A 19563-nucleotide genomic window follows, 5' to 3' on the forward strand; every position below is an offset into this window, starting at 1 on the left:
GGGCGCGGTGGCGGGTGCCTGTAGTCCCAGCTACTGGGGAGGCTGAGGCAGGAGAATGGCATGAACCTGGGAGGCGGAGCTTGCAGTGGGCCAAGATAGCGCCACTGCAGTCCAGCCTGGACAAAAGAGTGAGACTCCGTCTCAAAAAAAAAATAAAAAAATAAATTTAGTCATAAAAATATATTAACAATGTGTAAATGACTACAATACCCACCAACTGACACAGACTAGGCACTCAATAACTATTTCTTGAATAAATAATTAAACAAATGAGGAAGGACAGAACCTTATTGAGCATCTACTCACATTGCCAGTGCATAAAAAGGAATCCATATGGAAAGGCTGCATAACCAATTTAAAACATGTGTGTTGTTTTGGCACGCACCTTAGTTTCTTTAGCTCTTTCAAGCCGCCCTGTGCCTGAGCAAGGACACTGATTAAACCTCTCTTAGAAATTTCCATCTAAGTAAACTTAAATCTAAACTATTCCAAATTCATCATCTACAAAATGCTTGTACTTTTGCTAAAAAGATTTCATTTATTACTTTCCTTAATCCTCAGAAAAAGCCTGTGAGGGAGGTATTTGTTTATCTCACAGATAGAACGGGTTTGGAGCCACTTGGTGACCTGTACAAAGCCACGCAGGAAAAAAGGACTGCTCCCCAGGCCTTCTGCTTCCAAGAGAAGTTAGTGATGGAACAAAAACAACTCAATGGAATGTGATTTTAAAAGAATAACCATAATTTACTTCATAGATGCAGTTACCTACTTAAGATTTTTTCGAAGATATTTTTTAAAGCTTCTAGTAGGTTCTGAACACTAGAATATGTGTGCAAGGACACACATCCTTTCCATTACATGAAAAGTTTTAAATTTCAATATGCACAGGAAGGCTTAGATGCGAAGAGAGCATTCTGGTGCTTTGATGCTCCTCTGTGCAACGTGCTGATAGCCGATTGCTGATGGGAAAATGGGGGAGTGTCACGCTTTGACATCTCATCATGTGTGTATGATTGACTTGAGTCTCTACTTAGTGTCCTGCCTCTACAGAAGGGACATAAAGCACCTCCACCATTCGATTTTTCTCACTCAGCAGGGGTCTAGGGATCAGGGATAAGGGAGACAAGATCTTGCACACTAGCAACCTGTGGGCCAAAGGCAAACACGTTTCTTTTTGCTGAGAATGTGCACATCTAACAAATGATGCTGTGGATCTGGGGGCCACAGTGAGAAATACTGACGTGGAGGATGTGGCCTTTCTGCTGTCCTCCTTCATTCCAGTCCATGCAAACTGTGAAGCCCAATTTTGTATAAGGCATACATTAGCAATATTTATGTCTCTAACTTTATGTCACATAGCAACAGCATGGCTGTGTACAGAGGAAAGAATACAACAATATCACCCCTTAATTCTACCTGTTCTACCCAGATTCAGGGGACAAAGAGAAATGAATACATTACTCTTTTATACTCTTATTATTATTTTAGAGACACGGTCTCTTCTGCTGCCCAGGCTGGTCTTGAACTCCTGGACTCAAGTGATCCTTCTGCCTCCACCTCCCAAAGTTCCGGGATTATGGTGTGAGCCACCATGTCCAGTCACATTACAAGTATTTTTTTCACTTGGCTCTTAAAGCCAGAAATATAAAATATCAATATTTATCTCAGAGATATCTCAATAGGACAGGTGAACAATGTTGACATTCAGACTATTCTTTCCTTCTTAAGCCTCTAAAAAAGCCTTTTTTCCTTATAGAAATGTGCTATTCCTGACATTTTGTGACAGGTAATTTAATACTTTCCTATGTCCTTCAGAAATTGTAGCCAATTCTGGTACTGATGCCTTCCTTGACCATAATATCTGTGTAATTCCAAACCAAACGGGAGGAGGCAGTACGCAAGTATGATGATAATGGACTAGAACTAAACATGTGTCAGGGTTGAAACTCAGCATTCTTTATAATGTTCTCACCATCTCGTATCACAAGGCTATCATAGGCACACGTTCGGTGAGACTCAATGTCCAGGGAAAGGATGTTGAGTTCTACGGTAGAGTCGGGAGCCTGGATGAGCCACGTACAGTCCACTCTATTACTGTAACTGTCAGGCCAGCCCGGGGAGAAGAGAAACATGGGTGCATCTCCCGTCCTCAGGAAGCCACCACAAGCACCTGTAGAATAGAAAGCAACATCTTTGACACAGCCCTAATGGAAAAGATGCTAGCTAGCACTTTTTCACTTGAAAGTGACAGCCCTCTACTGAAAAGAAGCAACCAATTGAAGCAATTTCTCAGAGAAATCAATGACTATTGTATGTAACCCACTGATTCGGAGAGCTGCAATTTCCGTAATTGATCTTTGATGTAAAAAAAATGCATTGTGTTCTCCATTTTCACCACAATTTTGCTATATAACCCATTTAATATTGAGTGCTGACTATTTAGGCATCAATAAAGACACGTAGAGGATCCCCTGTATTACTGAGGTAGAACTGTATTCATTCCTGTGTTTCTCATGTTTCTTTATCATTTTTGCGTAGTTACTTATGTAATTTATATCTAGGCAATTTTAAGGTGACAGATTAGGGCCTTCTCGGGGTCTATTTTTGGGCATGTGTACAGCTGGGCTTATGTGTGTGGCCTTCTAGATTTCCAGAAACATGTCAGAGCTTTTCAAAGCCCCAGTGGGCATCTCCTTCCCCATTTTTTCCTTTCAAGTTTACTGGTCAGTTTCTCATTAGCTGTAATTGGTGTCACTGCCTCGCACGATTGTGATGTGAAACAGCTGTTGCTAATTGTGTTCAGCAAAGACCCCAGGGACAGGGCTGTTTACACAAGAGTGAGCTCTTGCCCAGGTCCTGTGAAGACAAGACCTGAGAATGCAGTTTTCCAGGAAGTCGCTAAACTGGAATAGTGGCAATGCTGAGGAGATGGGCTGTTTTCTGGACCTCTGTGGCCCCACCACCCACGGCTGTTAAAGCTGCTCATTTTCACAGCTACTGGGGTCATGTGGCTACTACAAAGCTAGGAGGAGAGAGAGAGAGAGATGGGAATAGGAAGAAAATGCCACAAAGATGACTCTTACTGAGATTCAGTGATTTTTCTTGAATAAATATGCCGCAGATTGTTGTAAGGCTTTGGTCTATTTCCAGCGTTCTCAAAAAGTTGATTTTAACAATTATTTTTGCCATCACTTTTATGGAGGAATAGATTTCAGAGATCCAATCTTCACCATTTCAGAAGTTTACGACTTTTATACCATAATATGTTTGAATCTTATCAGGGCCAACAGGAAGTGAATATAAAATGTTGTAGAACTAGTTCCTGATTTCTTTATCCTATTACTGTGTAGGCTACAGATTTTTTTAAAGCAATTTCACATAGAAAATCTGAATGCTGAATGTTATCCAGTATCTTCAAATTTTAAGGTTTTCCTCTATGTGAAATATTTCTTATCTTGAATTTATAAAATATGGTTATAATGACTGTGGGTCATTAGTGCTGTTTGCCAAATATTTCCTTTGTCTCCACTTCCAAACACATGGTAGAACTGCATTCTGCAAGTGGCTGAGAGAGGCCATTTGACCAGTTTTGGCCAATGAACTATGAGCAAAAGGCATGTGTTACTTTACACTGAGCACTTTTAAACCAAGACATCCAAGGGCTCTTTTGCCTTCTACCATGGTCTCAGGCAATATCGCAGACAATGGCAGCTCCAACAGCCTGAGTTAGGAAGTGACAGATGATGAGAGGCACCCAGTTAACATAAGAGGAACATGTAGAAGGAAACCTGCTGTTTTCAGCCCCTAAGAGTTTGAAATTGTTTGTTACCGCCATATGGCTGAACTTTTCCTGACTGACACACTGACTGCTTTTCCTGCTTGACACATTGAATTTCCTTCAGTTGACCCTAGTCCACAGTAAGCTCATTTTTCTTCCCTTGCTTATTTGCTACTGTTACCACTGGCTTTTGTCATGTACCCATTTAATTACGATACCATTACTTAACTCACATATGAGTGTTTTTTCTTTCCCAATCTCTTTTATTTATTATTTATTTTTACTATTTATCTATTTATTTATTTATTTTTAGGACAGGGTCTCACTGGAGTGCAGTGTCATGATCACTGCTCACTGGCAGCATTGAACTCCTAGGCTCAAGCAATTCTCCTGCCTCTGCCTCCTGAGTAGCTGGGACTACAGGCATACACCATCATGCCTACCTAATTTTTTTAATCTTTTGTAGAGATGGAGTCTCCCTCTGTTGCCCAGGCTGGTCTCAAACTCCTGGGCTTCAAGCAACCCTCCTGCCTCAGCCTCCCAAAGTGCTGGGATTATAGGCATGAGCCACTATGCCTGGTTCCCATTACTTTTAAGCTCCTGGAGAGTAGAGATTGTATCTCATTTTCCTTTCTTAGTCTCCTCGGTGTATCCATAATAAATTCTCAATAAATATGCGTTGATTTAAAATAAATATATGCGTGTATAAGAAATGCTGATAGGACAGGATGGACGCAGTGGCTCACGCCTGTAATTCTAGCATTTTGGGAGGCCGAGGTGGGCAGATCATGAGGTCAGGAGATCAAGACCATCCTGCCTAACACGGTGAAACCCCATCTGTACTAAAAATACAAAAAATCAGCTGGGTGTGGTGGCGGGCACCTGTAGTCCCAGCTACTCAGGAGGCTGAGGCGGGAGAATGGCGAGAACCCAGGAGGCGGAGCTTGCAGAGAGCTGAGATTGCGCCACTGCACTCCAGCCTAGGCGACAGAGCGAGACTCCATCTCAAAAAAAAAAGAAATACTGATAGGACAATGCTCAATAAGTTGACATATTTCAAAATATTAAGTTTTTTTTAGTTTTAATGACACTTTCACAGTGTGGTATCATTACAAGATAATCACTTATGCCATCTAGATAATTAGTAAACTCTAAAATTCTCTTGACCCCTTACTTTCCTTTTTTCTTTTTCTTCTTGACTAAGAAAAATAAGGTTTATGGCTCTCTCTTCACCTGTCCACTTACATCATATAATTATGGAATTTCATAAAAAAAATTAGAAGAAAATTTGTTGGTATAATATTTTACACAAGTAAATAATTCCTTTTCTACCTTGAGGGTTGTAAATATAAAAGAAAGCTTAACTCAAGTTTATTTCTAAGAGCTCTGGATATATCCATCCAGAATTAAATGTTGCCTCTAAATTGCATTTGTCAATCTTGCTGATGGTTCTTTGCTCTTAGATAAACAGATCAATATTTTAAGGAAGAGATTTGTATTCAATGTCATGAAAGCACCTTATTAGAGAGGTAAGAACAACATTTCAGAATGGAATACTAAGGGACATTAAATAAATATAAGTACAAATTATCTTCATTAGTGGCTTCTGCCGATATAAGAAGTTAGAAGCAAATAGGCTAATCTTTTAAGTCATAGAACAAGTTCAGAGTTCGAATATTCTTCAATGAGATAGCATGATTCTGTGCTCCAATCAAGTATTCAAGGACTTAGAATATCCTCCAAGAAATATCTGATGAATTTCTTCTATGTCAATCCTCAAATCCATAAGAAACGCTCAAATTCATTTAAATAAATTGCTTTTCTTTTCTTTTCGAAACGGAGTCTCACTCTGTCGCCCAGGCTGGAGTGCAGTGGCATGTTCTCGGCTCACTACAAACTCTGCCTCCTGGTTCAGGCAATTCTCATGTGTCAGCTTCCCAAGTAGCTGAGGCTACAGATATGCTCCACCATGCCCAGCTAATTTTTGTATTTTTAGTAGAGATGGGGTTTTGCCATGTTGGCCAGGCTAGTCTCAAACTCCCGACCACAAGTGATCTGTCTACCTCTGCCTCCAAAAGTGCTGGGATTACAGGCATGAGCCACCGCACCCGGCCTCATTTAAAAATTTTTCAAGAAAAGTGTCTCCCCAAACAATGCTAGCTCAATATTACTTTCACTGAGGGGATTAGGAATGTAAAAAAGTAAAATAGAAGTTTAAAATTCGGCCCATTTTACTTCGAAACATGGAAATTTACAACCAGCTAAGGATAAACTGAAGCATTTCTGAAGGTACATTTGAAACAAAATGCAGAGGAAAAATAGTTCCTTTTATGAGTTGATCCTTAACTAACTGATTGTGTGTGTGTGTGTGAATGTACATGTGTAGTATCTGCAAATCAAATTTTCAGGGATTTCTAAAGTGGTCTCTAGAAATTGTAAGTAGACGAGCTTATGGATATCAAGCCTCTAATTATTTAATATAAACAATATAATGGGAAACCTGCATTTTTTAGAAAGAAACGTACAATTTCTACAAAAGGTAGTGTTTAATGAATTTAAAATAACATCTGAACATATGGTGGAAGGGCTTTGGGGCTGTACTTATTCTTGTTTTTATATCTGGCCCCTGTTATGATGGGACCCTTTGAAATAATGGCCTGCACATACCGGTCCTGAAAAGAACTTCATTTATTACCAAACACACCTGGAGCAATGGTAGGTAAAACACCATCAGGTGCATCCACTGCAAACCACTCCAGAAGGAATCCCTTCCCCGAGATTGAAGAGTCAGAGTAAAAATGAAATGTCAAAGAATTTCCAGTGGAGCTGAAAGATTCAGTCTGGGTACCACAGTAAGCTCCAATTAGGCGGGCGTGAATGCTAGGCCCATCATAGATCTGCACATAAAAACAGATAATAGAGCACTGTATTTAGTCAATCATCTATATTTTTCTTCATAAAAAGATAAAATAAAAAAGATGCCTTATATTATTACAATGTTATCATAACAAAAAAATGACAAATGAGTATACATTTTATTTTAGCTTAAAACAGATACTGCCAGAAAATATAAAATATTATCGAAGGTAATTTAATGTTTTGAAAACATTTGCATCTTTGTTGCAGAATTGTATTAATAAACATGCACTGTGGGAATCACTCATAAGATGATTTACAGTAAAATTTGTGGATGGAAAAATAGGATCGAGGATGGTTGCCTACCAACAGTACTTAATAAATGTGCTTTGGGGCTTCAAAGGGAGGAATTAGGAAGAAAGAAGGGAAAATAACAAGAAGAGAAAAGCCTTAATGAGAGAAAGTGGACAGGTATCCTAAAGGAGCCCGTATTTCCACAGAAGGAAAGAATAATTAATGGCAACAAAATAACCAAAACTTGCAGGGCTCACCATGTTCAAAGCACTTAGTAAATCTCCTACCTTTGGTTTTAAAATCTCAAATTACCTATTTGGAGGCATATTCTGTGATAATTTTTAAATAGCTCAGGACAAATTCATATGAACAGTTATTACAAAATCCTCTACCAAACAAATTATGTAATAGTCATTCCCATACGTATTGGGCACCCATCAGGCACTGGGTTCTATTCATGACCAAGAATCCAAGATGAATAAGGTGGGGTCATAGCCTGTAAGAATCCGATTGTGTTTCTGGAAATGATACAGCAGCCAATGTCTGGATAGCAATGATCACCATGATTTTTATATTTATATTTATTTTTATATGATCCTTAAAATTTTTAATACTCTAACATAAAAACAAAGAGAGTAGTAGGAAATAAGACAGAATAAATACTTATTTAGGACATACATGCATGCTTAGACAAAGCTCAACAGGAAAATTATAATAATCCTAAAAAACCCCTTAGATATGAAATGGAAAATAATAAATACAATACTGAAATTGCCTTTGTCCATGTAATCTAGAGGAAGTCTGCTCTAAACATGATTTAGAGCAGACTATCCCACATGATTTGCAAATGCTTGAATAGACGTTACCTTGGATTTATTTTTACCAATAGCAATTCACTAATATTTATGAACATTGATTGCATGCGGAAACTCACCCTTAATTTGTCATAATAGCAGTTTTGTATTTCTTCTATGTCCATCTCCAAGACTCTACCATGGACCACGTGAGATGCATTCACATTTACTGTCCATTGGTAATTGGAGTTATGTGGGTAGTTTTCAGGCCAGAAAGGAGAAGCGACTTTCCCATGAGTTCCCACAATATTGTCATTGCCAAATACTAGGAGGGAAGACAGAGTAGTAAATCAGACCCACTTAGAATTGCTCTTTAATCAAATGAAAAAAACAAAAGGCAAAGGATGTTGAAAAGGATGGACTTTTAATTGACTGTGATTTCTTTTCTGACTATTGAAAGAAATATTGCTTCCTTTTTGGTTTCTGGGCTATCACTTCCTCAGAAAAGGTCCTTAAAACGTTGCATGGTGTGAAAAGAGGCCACAAATTCTCATGTGAAAAGGGGGTTCCCAGCCCCTAGGGGACTTGGGGACATGGGAAGGTGGGGTGAGCAGCCCCACTCTCTAATTTTGGTTTATCTATTTTACTTTGTTTTTCAAAAGAATGGAACATTTAAAAAAATTTACAAGAAAAACCGATAGTTTGAAATCACATACGAAATAGCCAATAATGGAAAAGTTGAGCTAGAGAATAAAAATATTTAACATTTTATACTATTAGAAGAATAACCTATCGTTATATTTGAGCACTTAAGCCAATCCCAAAGTAATACTAAATGTCTTAAATGTGAAGAATGCAGTTTATGAAATCAAATGAAACACACTTGATATAAATACACCAAATCCAAACTATAATATATTACAAGACTCTACCACAATATCACGAAAAAAACTAATTTAACATTAGGTAGAAATTAGAGCTTAAAAATACAATAGAACCATTGAGAGTGCTCTCCCTTGCCCTTATTGAGCCATTCATATATAATTCAGTTTTTCTAATATGTTATAAGGTAATTCACAAAGACAATGTAGGAAAATAGTGTAGAGTTTAGGATTGTTCTTGCTTAATATATTACTGAGAAAATTATTATTTCTAGTTTGTAAGACATATTCAGAAACTATCACTAAAATAGAAACAACTTACTCTTCATAAATGTGGCCTGGAAGCCTGTGCTGCTGCCAGAACCATCCGAGATAAATCTGACCCACAGGGTATGTCCAACGATGGAAGAATAATTGAGAGGGAAGGAGTTTCCACAGTATCGGCCTACCAAGTGACCCGTGGCATTTCCTTCACGGATCTCCACAAAATCTCTGCTGCAGTCCTGAGAGTCTTCCAACTGGAAAGATCTGATTTGGGGAAAAAAATATTTATAGGGATTAAATTGAGAGAATAGACTGGGATTCTCCTGGATCACATGCTAGGTTAACCCGTTCATTTTTTTAAACTTTCTTTAACTTTGATCACAAGATTATTTGGCTGTCTCAAAAAATTTCTTTCACTAGGATTTGTTGAAATGTGTATTCAATAGCTACAAAGACAATGAATACACTTCCGTCAAGGAGTTTTCTTCCTAGTGGGCAAAACTGGGCGAGAATACAGAAAAAAATATATAAGGCAGAATAGTGTGAGTGCCATCAGAGCTATAAAGTGGCATTTAAGAATTGCAAAGCAGAGGCATCACATCTGATTGTGGTGCTCTGCAATAGCTTGATAGGAAGACTTTTTGAGATGGAAATATACATGTTAGCTGGATGTAAGGAGCATAGATGTTGGGCAAAGAATCATGCCACCAAGGCACATGTGCAGAGAAGGGTGGGACATATTCAGAAAACTGCGAGATACCTGGTTTGTTTAAAACACTGAGTGCCTCTAAGACATGGTGTGAGTTGGTTGAAGGTAAATAATAAAAAAAAAAGAAACCATTAAAACATGTAACTGGGGCAATATGATGGGATCATTTAGGTGGCACTTAAATGCCCTGCAAAGGCGTATGTACTTAATTTCTGGAGAGGCAGCAAAATTATGGGATTTGTAACAACACACGCTAGTGCTGGAATGTGACCTATTCAACTTGTCTTATATTCTGCAACTATGATGTGATGGGGAGTCAAGGATAGGAAATAGTATCTACCTCATATGATGTTCATAGGTAACATATCTAAAGAGTCTGGAACATGTAGGTGCTAGTTGAGTACTTTCAAAACTTGGCCTTACTGCTTAAAAACATGAGCTACTCAAGATAAAGTGGTATTGGTGTAAGGGTAGACAAATGGATGAATGGAATAGGAAAGAATTTCCAGAAGGGGACCCACAAATATGCTGTCAATCCAATTCAATCCATGGTGCCAAGACAAATCAAGGGGAAAACTCATTTTAACAAATGGTGATGCAATAACGGATAACCTTATGGAGAGAGAGGAAAAAAAGAACCTCTACTTCTGCCTATCTTCGTACACAGAAACTAATTTAATATTTCTCAAGGATGTAAATATAAAGGCTAGAAATATAATGAGCCTAGAAGAAAACATGGAGAAAAATCTTTGTGACCTTGGGATGGGCAAATATTTCTTAGACAGAATGCAAAAAGCACTAACTGTAAGATAAAAAATTAATAAATTTGAATTCATAAATAAACATTTCATTAAAGACATGAATAAGAAAATAAGTAGGCTGTGTTTGGTGGCTCACAACCATAATCTCAGCACTTTGGGAGGCTGAGGTGGGAGGATCACTTGAGCCCAGGAGTTTGAGACCAGCCTGGGCAATACAGTGAGACCCCCTCTCTACAAAAAATAAAATGTAGGTATGTATGGTGGCCTGTGCCTATAATCCCAGCTATTTGGGAGGCTGAGACAGGAAGATTGCTTAAGCCTGGGAGATCCGGGCTGAAGTGAGGGGTGATCGTGCCACTTCACTCCAGCCTATGCGACAGAGTGAGATTCTGTCCAGAAAAATATATATATTTAAAAAAACGAAAAGGCAAGTTACAGACCGGGGTGGGGAAAGGGGAGATAATTGTAAAGCATTTATCTAGCAAGGGACTCATAGTTGAAATATAAAAGGAATTCCTACAGATAATGAAAAAACAACCAAATTAAAAGTGGTCAAAGGGCTTGAACAGATATTCATAAAAGAAGACAAGAAAATGGCTACTGAGAATGTGAAAAGTACTCTATATGATTAGTCATCAGAGCAATGCAACTTAAATACCACAGTCAGATATCATTCCACACCCATCATAACGGCTAAAATTAAAAGACTGACAAGATCAATTGTTGACAAGTGTGCAAAGCAACTAAAGTCTTATATATTCCTGGTGGGACTGCATACTGACATAGCCACTTTGAATAATTATTTGGGAGTTTCTGGTAAAATTAAATGCACATCAAATTAATGCCCAGAAATTCTACCCCTAAATATATACCCAAAGAAAATAAAAACACATGACCAAGCTAGTATCCTGAATATAAAATAACTCCTGCAACTCGAAAATTAAAAAACAAATAACCCAATTAAAATGGCAAAGAAACCGAATAGACGTTTCTCCAAAGAAGATTTATGAATGGCCAATAAAAACATGAAAAGATTTTCAACATTATTAGTCATTAGAGAAATGCAAATCAAAACCACAATGAGATAACACTGCAAACCACTAGGAAGACTATTATTTAAAAATGGAAAATAAGAAGTGTTGATGAGGATATGGAGAAACTAGAACTCTTATGCATTACTAACGGGAATGTAAAACAGTCCATCCCTATAGAAAACTTTGGTGGTTCCTCAAAAAGTTAAACATAGTATTATCATATGAACCAGCAATTTCACTTCTAGGTTTATACCCCGAGGAAATGAAAGCACGAACTCAAACAGGAAAGGGGAAAGGGGAAGGGAAAAAGGGAAGGGAAGGGAAGGGAAGGGAAGGGAAAAGGAAGGGGAAGGGAAAAGGAAGGGGAAGGGGAAGGGAAAGGAAGGGAAGGGAAGGGAAGGGAAGGGAAGGGAAGGGGAAGGGGAAGGGGAAGGGGAAAGGAAAGGAAAGGAAAAATGTACTTCTCTGCCATGTGTATCCTTCTGTTAATGCTCAACATTATCCATTGCAAGATTTTACTTTATGCTAAGTATAATGCTCCCCTGGGGCTCTATCTCAGCTAATGGAGGAGAATGGTTAGAGATAACCAGCCTGGAGGCTCTGGCCACCTCAAGCCTTACCACTAATCAGTACACCAGGCACATCTCTGGTTATTTCCTGCCTACCAGACCACAGGGGTGAAGTAACTGGTCAGCTCTGCTCTACCCTAGCTCTCATGCCAGATACTAGCATTGGTAGGTCTCTAACCAAATCGGTAAGCCTGGTGGTAAGCTGGTGGCTCTCACAACCCCACCAAGGTGGGTCAGTACAGTATAGACCATCTGGACTAGTGTAGATGGAATTTTTACAGCAAGCTATAACTGATAATCTAAATCAGGATATATCCACATCAGACAAAGCAAACCACATATTTGTCTCCTTTGACAATCTGATGATTTATAACACAATATTTGTATCTTCAATCATTTCTTTATTATCTAAATCCATCTTTGGGATGGCTGCCAAGTTTCATCCATACATTCAGGCTCAGTTTTATTACCCATAATATGATCAACAGTGTGAAATATGCTAAAATTGTCTTCTTCTGCTTCTCAGAAAGCAGAAAGGGAAGAAAGGGAGATCATTTTCCTCAAAAGGTAAATTACACAGAGTTGCCTCTAAAATCTTTCTATTCAAAGTGCAGTGCATAATCCAGCAACATGAGCATCACCGGAGAGCTTGTTTGAAACAAGGAATCTGGCCCCACCAATCAACTCAGTGAGAAAGTCAATTTCAGCAAGATCCTAGGTGATCAACATGCACGTTAGCATTCTGTCCGACGCGCCAGAAGATTACAAAGTGAAGGTCTTTTCTAAGTACTTGACTAGTGTAATCCAGTGCTAGACGGCAGAAAAGACATTCCATTGGACATGGTGGTAGGGAAATACCTAGAAGGATTAAATTAAACTTTAAAAAAAGCTTTATTATGCTTGGAAGTCTTTGCTTTAGGCTGGTACATTTTATAAGCAACTACACCCTTTGGCTTAGATCTGTTAGTAAATGTAGGATGTGGAACAAAAATAGTACAATCACCGTTTCTTATTATCTCATTCTGATTCTTGAACCGAGACCTATCACTTTCTAAAAGCACTCTGCAAGTATAAAATACAATTTCTGTCAATTCCCTGCCTACCAAACCGCAGGGGTGAAGTAACTGGTCAGAAAGATTGCACTGCACTTTGAATAGAAAGATTTTAGAGGCAACTCCATGTAATTTATCTTCTGAGGAAAATGATCTCCCTTTCTTCCCTTTCTGCTTTCTGAGAAGCAAAAGAAAACAGTTTTAGCATATTTCACATTGTTGGTCATATTATGGGTAATAAATGGTTAAATATATGTCTTACAAAAAACTCCTTTTTAGGTTTTATTTCTCCCCGTTCCTTTTTGTTGCAGATTCAACCAGAATTTCTCCAGTCTTCTTCCCTACTCAGTTTCACCACAATCCCAGCCCCATGTTTTAGAACTTGATGTGATACACATGCTTCTCATATGCTCTCACACACCCCAGGGTAATGTTTCCAAGCATCCATCTGGATAGAATTTAGAACAGGGCAGAAATAACTCACAGGCCTTCCCTTCTCATTAATCAACTGCAAAAAAAGAGGCATCTTGCAGCCTAAAAAATCCGTTTTAAAAATAAAACTCAAGCAAGTAACTCAGAGTAATCAAAATTAACTTCTTACAGGCAAGAAAGGAAATAGCTGAGTCATTACGATGTTCTATATGGTAATTAAAATGTAATGTCTATTAAGCACTGAAATAGATGAAACTTGCTTTCTGTGTGTGTAATCTCCACCCTCTGGAAGGAGAGCCTAGTGCTGCCTGTTTGGATTTATTTGTGAACTATCACAGAAGATACTTCAGAAATGGTAAACATTGAGAGAATTAAGTCACTGAACATTTGCTATGCACTAGCTGTGTGGTATGCGTTTCAAATTTGACATCTTCTTTAACATTCACAGTCCTAGAAATTTGAAATTATTATAAATTTGTTTATAGAAACTTATTATTATCCCACAGAAATAAAATGAATTTAATTAAATAGCTTTTTAATGTTGGTTTATGAGTAATTTGTCAAGACCTGAAATCTTATCTGTCTTGAACACCTAGCTCAGTTCCTGGCAACCGCTGAATGAGAGCAGTCAACAATGTGAATGTGGTAGAGACAAAGAGGAAAAGACCGAAAAAAAAAAAATCATTTTATATGGCAATTCTGATAAGCCTACTAAAACTGTGCGAAGGGCTTTGGATTTTATTCTAAGGACAATGATGGTGTTTTATTGATCAATATATAGAAAGCACCTCATAGGAGAGTAGCATGTGCCAACTACATGCCTAGCATATATTAGGAGCTCAATAAATATCTTTTGAGTAAAAGAATAAATATATGTCTGGTAAACATTATAAAGTACATAGATTTCTTCCCATCCAGAACTCTGTGCTCTTAGTGAAGACAAAGACAAACCAGGCCAGGCACGGTGGCTCACGCCTGTAATCCCAGAACTTTGGGAGGCCAAGGTGGGTGAATTACTTGAGGTCGGGAGTTCGAGACCAGCTTGGCCAACATGGTGAAACTCCATCACTACTAAAAATATAAAAACTAGCCTGGCATGGTTGCATGTGCCTGTAATCCTAGCTACTCAGGAGGCTGAGGCAGGAGAATAGCTTGAACCCCGGAGGTGGACGTTTCAGTGAGCTGAGATCACTTCACTGTACTCCAGCCTGGGCAACAGAGCCAGACTGTGTCTCCAAAAAAAAAGACAAACCAAAACCTCCTTCCTGTGAGGCAGCTTAAACTTGCATTGCCTTTCGGCACGCAGAGGGTGTCTTTGTTTTAACACAAGGCCACTTATACCCTGAAGAGGTTCTGTCTGATTGATGGATTAAAAAAAGCAACTTGAGATGTTTGAACTTGGTCCACAAATAGGATGGTTGTCCCATATTTTTAATCAGTTCCTGATGCACAGATCAGCAAGTCTTAGAAGAAAAGTAAGACTTTTAAATAAACAGGCCAGGGTCCTCAAAACAATCCTCCTCTCTCAACAATAAGTTACTTATATTCTCTTCAAAACAGAATTAGCAATCCCAACCACAGCCTAGTAATATGTAACATAGACTGGTAAATAAATTTTAATTCAAAATGGCAATTTAAATTCCAAGATCTTATCTCTTAGTATATAATAAGCATCCATTATCAGTGTGACGTGTCACATATACCTCTCTATCAGTTGATTAAAATGTGTGCTTTTTACATCTACTCTAGGAGATATTATTGTTGCTGTCTAATTTAATCTAAGACCACTGAGAATGTGATAGGATCCTACTACTAATTCCATGTTTATAGTCCATTTCAAAAAGTGTTCTAGTGCAATGAGGAATATGAAAGTGTTCCAAAAAATTAAGTTTAAAGTTTAAGTAAGTTTAAGTTTGGAAGTTAAAAAACCTTCCAAAACCATTCTTTTTTTTTTTTTTTTTTTTTCAAGATGGAGTCTCACTCTGTTGCCCAGGCTGGAGTGCGGTGGCTCAATCTCAGTGCACCGCAACGTCCACCTCCCAGGTTCAGGTGATTCTCCTGCCTCAGCCTCCCAAGCAGCTGGGATTACAGGTGCCCGCCACCACTCCCAGCTAATTTTTGTATTTTTAGTAGAGACGGGGTTTCGCCATGTCGGCCAGGCTGGTCTCAAACTCTTGACCTCAAGTGATCCACCCGCCTTGGCCTCCCAAAGTGCGGGATTACAGGCATGAGCCACTACACCCAGCCCCAAACCATTCTTCTGACAGAAATAGAAGGAAAGGTGGATTGAGGTGGGGATAAGATAAAAGTGTAAAGAATGCTTAATTGAGATGGGAGGTCTCTGCTGGAATAAACAATACTAGTGATTCCCTGGAAGAACCTTCATGTGTCTAATTCCAAAAAAAAGATACGATTCCTGTACTCTGAACATGAATGGGCCACAGATTCATTCATTCACCAAGGACTCAAGAACGTACTTTTGGGAATGTTAGACACGACTCAAGAACCATGGTCAAGAGAATCTTCATGCTATTTATAACTCAAACTATGACTGAAACAGAGGAAATTTGGAAAAATACTTCCTAAATTTCACGTACACTGTGAGTTGCCCATCCTATTAGCACCAGAACTTCTTTCCTACAGATTCATTAGCACTGAAACAATACACCATAAAAAAGGATTTACATAAAAGACAGCTGGAGCCGGTTGCCAGGGGAACTGACGATGTTCCAGACACATTCCACATTAGGGGGATAAACGTCTGGGTAGCCAGGGCTGTTGAAGATGCCTTCAGCCATGTAGAACGTTCCACCACAAGCTGGAAGAAAATAGAAATAAAGTGAGTATCAGAGCAAAGACTGCATCAGACACTATAAAATAAAGGAGAAAGAACGCTAGAGCCATTATCAATGTAAAAGTATAGACAGTATTACCATCTCACATTTTAAAACATTCATGTCATATAAAATAAGGGAACGATTCTGCAAACTGAAGACCAAGGGCCATGCAGTGTGGTGGATTAGAAGAAATTTCTGCAATGTCTTTTCTCAAAGCCTTTTCTCCCTATGAACGGTAACTTTGAAGAATAAAAGACTTGTTTACCATCCTACAGCCACTTGGCTTTTGTGACCCGGATTCTATTCAACCCTGGCCTAGAACCCAAGGCAGCATGCTTGCTTTTCCCTCTCAATAGAGCACTGAAATGCACACATCAATCTTCTAGGTGTTCTGTAGCTTTTAACCACTAAAAACAAGGAAGATGGCAGTGACCAACAGCACTCTCAGGGCTAAGAGGCTAAGAAACCCAGTCCTGGGCAGCTCCTCGTTCCTCTCCTCCCCAGGTTGGAGCTGCCTTAACAAACAAGCCAAAACGAAGAACACCAGGGTGAGCGCGGTGGCTCACGCCTGTAATCCCAGCACTTTGGGAGGCTGAGGCTGGCGGATCACGAGGTCAGGAGTTCGAGACCAGTCTGGCCAACATAGTGAAACCTCGTCTCTATTAAAAATACAAAAATTAGCCAGGTGTGGTGGCGGGTGCCTGTAATCTCAGCTACTCGGGAGGCTGAGGCAGGAGAATCGCTTGAACCGGGGAGGCAGAGGTTGCAGTGAGCCAAGACCGTGCCATTGCACTCCAGCCTGGGTGACTGAGTGAGACTCCATCTCAAAAAAACCAAAAGAACACCAAGTCTCTGAGGGCATGGGGTGTAGCTGAAAAGACAGCTACATTTCCAACCAATCCTCCACACTTCCAGAGTTCATTATTGCTAGAATTGACAACACGGTCACTTAATTGGGAAGAAGGTAAGATTTGGCCCAGAGGTGATCTCAGGAAACTAGCTCCCAACTACGAAAGTCAGAGTCCCCAATAACAAACCAAGAATTTCTACCACATCCCTGTTAACTGCTAGAGCCCAGGTGCTAAGGTTTCTTACCCGACACTGATGCAGTGACCGTAGCGTGGAAACCCCCAGCACTCATGCTAGAATCAGAGATGAACCTCAGCGTCAGGGCGCTGCTGAAGGATGTGATAGGATGGGGCATGTCAGTGCCACAGTAACGGCCTAAATAATGAAGATAACAACGAGAATGAATGACAACATGGCAGAGGCCGCTATTTCTAGGAAACACATCTTTACTCGAATTACAAGAGACCAAAACAAAGGGAAGAAATTGCCACTAGGAGAACCACTTCATTCAGGGTCAGTGTTTGAGACAATACCTGATGATTTAAAATAAACTATATATAGGAGCTATATATAGGAGAGGTGATTTATAAACATGATCAAGAACAATAAGAACAACAGGACCAGAAGAGAAAATTAGATGACCAAGGGACACATGTATCTAAAGCAAAAATCTCCTGCCCAGTTGGACCCGTACAAATAAATGCACTAATATTCAATATGTTGTTGCACAGAAAAGTGTGGATGCTGGAGCCAGGCTACCTGGATTCAGCTCCTGGCTCAGCCATTTGCTAGCTGTGTGATCCTAGGCAAGTCACTTAAGTGCTTGGTGCCTCAGTTTCCCCACTTGGCAAAAGGGGCATATTGAAAATAATGAAATCTATCTCATAAGATTACAAGGATTGACTTACTATTTATAACATATTGAGAACAGTACTCAGCACAAGGTATTGCTATGTAACAGCTTGTTAAATAACATAGACTTATCCTTAGTCAAATGCTTACTAACAAAGACCTCAGGCAATGCTGTTAGAGGTGTGCATAGGGTGTGGAGAATTCATTGATTGTTCACTATTGTCTCAGACACTGTCCTGGGCACTGGGAATTAGGCAACAGGCACAACAGTCTCCTCTCTGACAGACCTTGTCTTCTAGTGCAGGATGAGAAGTTTTTACAACAAAATTCAAAAGTTAGGAAGTTTATGGAGAAAGCTTAAATGACCTGATGTGTGTGTGGTTTTTTTTTTTTGCCTGAGAGTATTTCAGAAACTAGATAGTGGCACTCTTTAATTTTATTGGGATGTCTAACAAACCAAGTGACAGATTTTTAATGGAATTAATTAATTAATTAACTAATTAAGTGCTTTTTTTTTTTTGCTTCCACTAAGGACAAGGCTGAAAGAAACATGCTCCATGTGAATGTAAGAACTTGGTCAAATATTAACAAGAAATTTCTGACAGAATGCTATGTAATGCTGGGATGGGTTGCATTCCACTATTCTTTAAAGCAACTGCAATTTTTAAATGTTTGAAAACATATACACAAACTATTCACATGTTTGAATATATTAATAAACAGGCTGAGTTCCCTGAACCCCATATTCAAGCTTACTTTCTTACCCTCTAATCATCTTTACTTGGCTTAGGCTTCTCTTTCTATTTATTGGAAACATTCTAACCTAGAATGGCAGCCTATAAATATGCAGATCTATAAATAAAGCACAGCCAAGACCACAGATGCAGATGAGTGAGCGCTGAGGTACCTCGGAGGGGTGCGTCTTCGTGGCCGCCGTCCAAAATTTCTACAAAGTCACGTGCGCACGTTGTGCTTCTTTCAAGTTCAAAGTGGGTAAAAGAGATGGTGATATGATTTACTGGAAGAAAAAAAAGAAGATTCTCTCATAAAGTGCTGGCAAATAAAACATATAGGGAGATGGGGTAAGACGGAGAGGTGGGGATGGTTAATGAGTATAAAAAATAGAAGGAATGGAGTGTGCATTACATTTGGAAAAAAATGTGTATCAGTCACTACTGGAACTGCACAAACTGGCCACTGACAAAAATGACCCTCCATTTGTGTGACTTCATTGAGACACATTACCTGAATGAGCAGGTGAAAGCCATCAAAGAATTGGGTGACCATGTGAACAACCTGCGCAAGATGGAAGCACCCGAATCTGGCTTGGCAGAATATCTCTTTGACAAGCACACTCTGGGAGACAGTGATAATGAAAGCTAAGCCTCAGGCTAATTTCCCCATAGCCGTGCGGTGACTTCCCTGGTCACCAAGGCAGTGCATGCGTGTTGGGGTTTCCTTTACCTTTTCTATAAGTTGTACCAAAACATCCACTTAAGTTCTTTGATTTGTACCATTCCTTCAAATAAAGCAATTTGGTACCCCCCAAAAAAAAGAAGGAATGAGTAAGACCTGTTTGATAGCACAACAGGGTAATTGTA

At 39.2% G+C, this 19563-nt stretch overlaps 1 protein-coding gene across 1 annotated transcript in view; it reads right to left on the reverse strand.

Moving 5' to 3' along the window:
• CUBN (cubilin) overlaps window positions 1-19563 on the reverse strand; it is a 304926-nt gene that overhangs the window by 104872 nt on the left and 180491 nt on the right. The window contains exons 34-40 of the mRNA XM_054503528.2: window positions 18870-18980; window positions 17357-17485; window positions 16110-16242; window positions 8926-9131; window positions 7863-8047; window positions 6483-6675; window positions 1973-2170 (exon numbers count right to left, since the gene is read on the reverse strand). Of these exons, the coding sequence (XP_054359503.2) occupies window positions 1973-2170; window positions 6483-6675; window positions 7863-8047; window positions 8926-9131; window positions 16110-16242; window positions 17357-17485; window positions 18870-18980 (1155 nt within the window). The remainder of the gene's footprint in view (window positions 1-1972; window positions 2171-6482; window positions 6676-7862; window positions 8048-8925; window positions 9132-16109; window positions 16243-17356; window positions 17486-18869; window positions 18981-19563) is intronic.

The sequence above is a fragment of the Pongo pygmaeus genome, chromosome 8 (assembly GCF_028885625.2).
Source record: "Pongo pygmaeus isolate AG05252 chromosome 8, NHGRI_mPonPyg2-v2.0_pri, whole genome shotgun sequence".
Taxonomy (NCBI): Eukaryota; Metazoa; Chordata; class Mammalia; order Primates; family Hominidae; genus Pongo; species Pongo pygmaeus.